The sequence below is a fragment of the Alligator sinensis genome, unplaced genomic scaffold, assembly GCF_000455745.1.
Source record: "Alligator sinensis unplaced genomic scaffold, ASM45574v1 scaffold1164_1, whole genome shotgun sequence".
NCBI lineage: Eukaryota > Metazoa > Chordata > Crocodylia > Alligatoridae > Alligator > Alligator sinensis.
In genome coordinates this window covers 1,201,727-1,208,924 of record NW_005842225.1, presented here as the reverse complement: position 1 = coordinate 1,208,924, position 7,198 = coordinate 1,201,727, and the positions used below count along the sequence as shown (strand labels likewise).

At 43.5% G+C, this 7,198-nt stretch overlaps 1 protein-coding gene across 14 annotated transcripts in view; it reads right to left on the bottom strand.

Annotated features, from left to right (window-relative positions):
* The window catches only part of TNRC6A (trinucleotide repeat containing 6A), a 113,398-nt gene that overhangs the window by 13,449 nt on the left and 92,751 nt on the right, over positions 1–7,198 (bottom strand). For 11 of the 14 annotated variants that reach the window (XM_025208259.1, XM_025208260.1, XM_025208266.1 and 8 more), the window contains 5 exons: positions 3,187–5,784; positions 2,095–2,259; positions 1,233–1,408; positions 917–997; positions 443–494 (listed from right to left, as the gene is read on the bottom strand). In XM_025208259.1, the coding sequence (XP_025064044.1) occupies positions 443–494; positions 917–997; positions 1,233–1,408; positions 2,095–2,259; positions 3,187–5,784 (3,072 nt within the window). The remainder of the gene's footprint in view (positions 1–442; positions 495–916; positions 998–1,232; positions 1,409–2,094; positions 2,260–3,186; positions 5,785–7,198) is intronic. The other 3 variants (XM_025208270.1, XM_025208271.1, XM_025208268.1) reach the window with 2 other exon arrangements.

The following is a 7,198-nucleotide window of genomic DNA, read 5'->3' as shown; positions in this document are numbered from 1 at the left end:
AAAACACTCAACCTTACTGAGTTTAGGCCAGCTCCATATAATTGGTCATTCACTAATGACATTTTACTAACACTAAATACATTTCGACAAGATTATCTTGGACAGCTATTGAAATTTAACCTCTTGGAACAGCTAAACATGTTGCTCCTTGGAATAACATTAACGCAGTATTGCATCAGAAACCACCACCCTTTCCAAAAGCAAAACATTTCATCAGGGAAGTACACAGACAAATGGCTCCCATTAACCTCCTGCGCCAACACTTATGCACGGGAGAAATCCTGCTGCCATCAACGGAATGGGTCAAACGTATGCCAGTTTACAGAATCAGGCCCTTTGCATCCTTTCCTGAGTTGCTAAAACAGTTCTCATTCCCCCAGAGGAGCAAATTAAAAAAAGCGTTTTTAATGGATAAAACCAGACTAAATCCCCCTATGCTCACCTCCAGACATATCTGGCTTATTGCTCTGTATGGTTTCTTCTGGCGATTCTCTCTGAAGTAATAAAATGAATCAGTTTAATAAAAACCTTTATTAAAACTAAAATAAGAAGATCCATATACAGTAAGTATCTCAACTGAATCCTGCAAGAAAAAAAGAATAAAATCAAACCTTGGACAAAGCAAGTGTGATTTTAAAAGGAGTTTTTCTATCATTTCCCCACCCAATGCACAGGTGAAGATGGATATCTTCACAAAACACACACCAAGGATCAGTAAAAGCTACTGGCATTAGGATTCAGTAATGCTTATAATAGAAGTCTTCGAGCAGGCAACAGTTTTCTGACACTGAACCGGATAGGGAAGGAGAAACAGAAATTACGGTAAAAAGAACCGAAAGCTCAGATCAGACGGCAGAACACTACTGGGCTCTTCAATCAGCATTTTAATCAAGATGGAGAAAGATACAACACTTACTGAAAAGCTGAGGCTCGTGAATTGCTTAATGAAGGGATGTATCCATGTTTCGTCTTGCTTATTTCCACCTTTCATTGTTCCCTTAAAAACAAAAAAGGTTACTGCGGTGCTTGAAACGTGATCACCAACGAGTTGCTCACACCACAAGCTTCTTTCTAAGAGCAAGGACTAAGCTGCCTGCGTATTCCTACGGCACTGCCCTCAGCACAGCCCTCCATCCTGATGCGCTTTTGGGACACACAAATTAAGCACCACCCCCCAAATAAAACGGCTCCTGTGCGAGGGGCCGCTAGGAACCGCATCAATTCTGAATTACCTTTGTAGGCATTTTTTTCATGTATGGTGGCCAATTTAAAGATGGGTTAACTTCTTGTGACGAATTGCTGTTCCACATTCCAATCTCTACATCCTCCTCTTCCTCCCAGCTGGTCTGACGACTGCCTGTCACTGGCATGTCATCTCCGCACCAGCTGTCTTGCATAGATTTAGGCCCTGGTTTTAAAGAGAAAAGTTGATCATTAATAGCCCACAATGAAAGCCAATTCGAAGGCCGCCAGACTACACCCAATTTTTTGGCTGAACCATATTATTAACTGCGACATATGCTAGAATCTACTCTCTTCTGGATCTTACAGGTCCAGGGAGCTCAACGAGAACCATCATTAAGGCCCCTGGCAGAAGTTGCATTTGTTGCACATTATATGCCAGTACCATGTGAGAAATCATAGCATGACAACTGGTCACATTGAAATTACTGCGGGATACTTCCTCAATGAGCAATTTTTTGTTGCTAATCCACCCTTTTTAGTCCAGGGATAAACTGGTTCAACATCTGCCTTGTCACAGTTTGTCAAGCCATACTTGAATATAAAGTGCAATAAGTGTAACATCTGCCAAGGGCAATAACAACAACAAAAATCCATCAGCAGCACTTTAAAAAAAATTCAGGTCACTACTTAAGCAAACTGCTAAACTGTAACTGACTGCGTCTCCCACAACAAAAACGGGTGACAGTCATACGACAGAAGTAGTACATTTGGTGCAAAACTACCTTCTGTATTTATACGCACATCAAGATGCGAGCATTTTTGTATCTGGATTCACACACCCCTCGATCAGCATCTCTCGTTTCACAGCGACCATATACCAATATTCAAAGAAGCCACAAAAGCACATACCAGGTTTACTAGCAGCCTGTTGACCAAGAGAAGCATTTCCCCAGCCAGAGGTGCCCGCTGCATCGCTGATAGGTTCTCCCCAGCTAGTACCAGTATCCATGGGTTTACCCCACGCTGACGTTCCATTATCTACAGTAGTGGCTGGAGCAGGAGGCTCTCCCCATCCTTTTTAAAGCAGTACGAGTTATTGGTGAGTTTAACAAGCCTTAAAACATTATGTAAAACACTGAGGAGTTCTTTATGACCGTAACATATAGAGAACAGTTCTGTAAACAAGACTAATGCATGTTTTACATCAACACCACACTGCAGCAACAGGATTCCTCATATGGAAAACATCTAAAAGATCTCACTCCCAGTATGTAAAGAGACGTTCCATTTTGATTTCAGTAACTTCATTTTGAGAAAACTATACCTAAAGAAAAAAAGCTGTGTTTCAAATTTAAGCTATTCCTCATTGTGGACAGTTTGCTCTGAGCTGAAACTGAACCAGAGGCGTTTGCCCACTTAAACATATCATGCATGCTCATCTAGTTAAGAAACAGCCCCATACCCCAATCTAGAAGGTCAGTTTCTGTTCCCAGGCACAACCGGTTCCACAATTTAAATGGATTTGCACTGCTGCTCACAGGAGGCAAGTACCTTCATCATAGGTAGGAAGATACAGAAGGCACAAAATTGTGTATTAAAGGACCCGAGTAAATCCCTGAGCCTGCAACAGAGCCTTGCAACAGCTTTCCCCACCACTCTGTTCCCTATTACTTTGAGAACATTAAGCTTTTCTGCCACAACAGAAATGAATTAATCTAGAACCACAGGTAAAGCACAAGACTTTCCCTTTTGGGATATTATTATGATTAATTCTTCCATACCCAAAGCCACCTAAAGAAAGCAAAGCAGCCTCACTGCTTACTCTAAAGACAGATTCTTCCTACTGAAATCTAAACGCTGCAAGTCTATTGCTCATGGTTTGTTCTCCCTGACAAAGCCACCCTCCCCCCCCAAACCTTAAGGGCTAGTTCCCCAGAAAGGCCCTTAGAAAAAACATTTCAAGAGTGAGAATGCCCAAGTCTGCATAAAGGTAGGTCTTACCAGAACCACTGGTGCTCTCCTTGCTGGACATGGCACTTGAAGGCAGTAGCTGCTGATGTACCTGTGCTTGCTGGTCTGAACTGCTGCTACCATTTGGGACATTTTTATTCCACATATTCACATTTTTGTAGTTGTATTTGCTTGGATCACCCCAAGCAGAAGTCCCATCATCAATCTCCATTTTACGGCGTATTGATTCTGGGGATGGCTCCTCCCATCCTGTGGGTTCGTCTTCCTTGGCTGGAGTTGGCATCGGTCCACCCAACCAGCCTGACCCTGGCGGTTTACTGGGGGCAGACGGTGCTCCCCAAGATCCAACATCTTGTTGCTTGTTCCAGTCTGGAGAGTTGATTGGCTTTGATGAATCCCCCCAACCTGGAGGCTGATTGGATTTGGTGGGTTCTCCCCAGCCCTGGCTCTGATTAGACTTTGCAGGCTCATCCCATCCTGAAGAATTATTTGGGTTTGCATTGCTACCTCCCCAAGTAACAGAATTTGATTTCCCAGGCTCGTTCCAACCAGACACTGATCTGTCACTGTCGCTACCTCCTGAACTTGATTTCTTAGTCTCACCCCAATGGTTGCTTCGTGAATTTTCCCCCCAGCTATCACTGGCAGAAATCCCCCAGCCTTGGCTGGCTTTCTGTCCATCTCCCCATCCCTGTTTGATCTTCTGTGCATCATTCCAAGATGACTTGTCCTCTTTGCCACTTCCCCATGATTGATTGCTCTTGACCATTACTGTAGCAGCAGAATCCTCTTCCCACCCCCCTTGGCTGTTAGACCCTTTGGAGTCTCCCCACCTTGTAGCAGACTTTGGATCTCCCCACCCTGATACAGATGAGGTATCATTATTATTAGTACTAGGTCTATCCACACACCCCCCTGAGCTGGAAGTCTGTGTCACAGAGCCTCCCCAGGCCTCTGTCCCATTGTCAGTCTTTCTTTCACCTCTCGGCGATGTTTCGGTATCCCAGGCAGTGTTCTGTTTGATTGGAGTCTGTCCCCAACCCGAGTTGGAAAGGACACGCGGATCCAAGTCAGTTCTGTTCACGATACTTTGGAGTAATGCATGCTGGTCAACTTTTCTTCTCTCTCGGTTCTGCCCGTCCGCAGTTATTCTCTCTTCGTGACACGCAGTGCTCTCTGCACTACCTTCACTATCCCCAGTACCGGTTTTGGCCCATACGTTGCTCTGCTCCGCTATCTGCGGCGCAGCAGAACTCTGGCTATTAACTTTAATGTCATCCTCCTCAGTAGATTTCCATCCATTTGTAAACTTCCTACTGTTTCCACTTACACTCTCATTGGAATGCTGATTGCTAGGCAGTTTATTCCATTCCCCGTTTGAAATGTTAGTGCCAGTGTTTTGTGCAGGGTTGCCCCATCCTCTTCGACTTCCTCCGGCACTCGCACCGTTTCCACTTCCCCATGGCAGATTCTGGGAGCTGACTGTCCCTGCCTCCCATACCCCTCCTCCTTTATTCCCATTCATTTGATAATTGGTGCTGCCAGGCCCACTGCTGCCCGGCTGCATTAGAGTTGCATTCACAGTGTCACCATTACCTTGGCTGTTTGGGCCTGAACATTTGTCTCCAGAGTAATTGGAACCATAGGCACCCCATGTAGTACCATAAGAACCCCCATTTTTTGCCTCACCATTGCTAAGATGAGAAATGGAAGTGCCATTTGTAACTGGAGAGGCCTGAATCTGAGAATGATTCATTGTGCTCATGCGCCAGGCCCCATGCCCTGTATTATTAGGCAGTTCGTTAATCTGCACCGAACCAGCAGAGTTTGGTAAACTAGAGGTCATAAAGTTAGTAGTGTTATTTGGTCCATTCATTTCAGTGTTAAGGTTTTGAGGTTGCCCACTGAATGAAACCTTCCTTGTACCATTTACTTCAGAATCACCATTTTCCTGAAGGCTTCCCCAGGAACCATGGGCTGTACCACCCACTTTAGAGTTAATACTCTGATTATTAGATATCTGACCTATGGTACTGCACTGAATATTTGTGCCAGAATTACCATTCCCTACAGACCCTTTCAGGGCGTGTCCACTGTTCTCCAATACTGGCCAGGCACCATGGTTGCCATTTGAATTCAAAGTGCTTGGATTTAACCCTCCATTTGATGAAGAGTTTATGGTGCCCCAAGCATTCGTTCTATTGTTGCTACTTTCAGATTTGCTGTCAGGAGCATCCACAGAAACTTGACATGTGCTTATTATGGATCCATGGGACAAACCCCACGGCCCATTAATACTTCCATTGCCCACATTATTGCTGTTGCTACCAACCACAAACTTATTTTGAGAACCATGTCCAATGCCGTTCCGAATACCATCATTTTCACCACCTGTGCTCCCTGAAGCCATTATAACGAGGTTTCTCTCCGACCCAGAGCTAGAGGCAGAGTCAGTGTCCATACATTCTGATGCCAACTCTGGGTCACTGCCAGTGATTGATGGCCATGCTTCTTTGTCAGAGCCGTCTACAATAACTTTGTCCCAGTTTGTGCTGGAGTCACTATTTGTAGAGACGGGTCCCCAGTGAGAATTGTCATAATGAGATCCTAGACCACTGTGGTTCAGATCTAAAAAAAAAAAAAAAGGAAAGGAAAACCCAATGTTACTTCAGTTACACACACAGGCGAGCAGAAAAATGCCAAGTGAGAGGCAGCTTCCACATTGCAAAGAGTGTTAAAACTAGAGTCACTGGATGTTATGAAGACATCTTAATACAGCAACATTCACAAAGACTATTTTGCAGGACCCTTCGCAATGATATTAATAGGCATTTCTGCATGTACTTAAAAGTGCTAAATACTCCATATGCCCAGAATTCAAGTAGGGCTTCTGATTACACACGGTGTTTTCATATGTTTTCTTGTGCAGATGTAGAGTACTGTATGAAAAATACAGTAACAAAAACCAACACCTGGGTAAACTTTGAGAAGAGGTAGCCTGAAAAGTACCATGTCAGGGCCAAACAGGAAGTTAATCTGTACTACTACGATAAACATCATTAAAAGACAAGGGATGTGAAATCAAGACACATACTTCTATACTTCAACCTACATACACAGAATTAGGAAGCATATTACAAGAAGTCACTTTGAAAATGCAAGGCAGAGGTAAGATTTAAGGAGGAAGCAGTTTATTGAGAAAAAGTTTAGTTGTCTCTGGAACTGAACCTAAGATCATTTGCTTTGAAAAAAAGCTTGACAGGACTCAACTGAGATGCTCATTTTTCTACAACCACGACTGGAACAGTCTGCATAAAGGGGCACACACTACTTGTGCATTTAATAAGATGCAACTGTATTTACATGCATGGCTTCTTAGAGACTAATGGTTCAGAAAGGCATGAGCTCTTGTAGGCGACAGCCCTCTTCCTCAGATGCTATGATTAGTTTTGTATAGTTATTTTTGGTTAAGGAACCAGAGTATGAATAGCATCTGACGAAGCAGGTAAAATATAATGCCAGGGGAGAATGGCTGCGTATTGAGCGCAAAGCTCACTCGCTTCTGCCATCTCACATTTGGTTTAAGTGCATTTTACATTTTTAGCAACATATGCAATGGCACCTTGCATCTGAATGGACTGTTATGTTGATTTGATTACTGTATCTGAGCATCTCGAGGAACTGTACCTATTAACACCTAGAATTAAAACCAAGAGCCATGTACTCTCCTGTTACTAAGATATCACCCATCTGTTGCAAGATTATTATGTTCTAAAGACATTTAGAAAGACGGTTACTTTTTAAAAATACTGATATTAAATGTATGGGCTCTTCTCGTTTGAACTCTACCTTATGGATTGCCAGAAAACTGAAACATGAATCTTGGGTCAGATTCCTTTTAACAAAACAGAAGCCTGAACTCCAGAATGACTGATAAAGTAAAGAGCTCATTCGGCACCACTCTGCCAACATTTATGTCACTGTCTGCAGCTCTGATAATGCTGCAAGACACAGGAAGGCAAGAGCCTCTTTTCACTGGAAC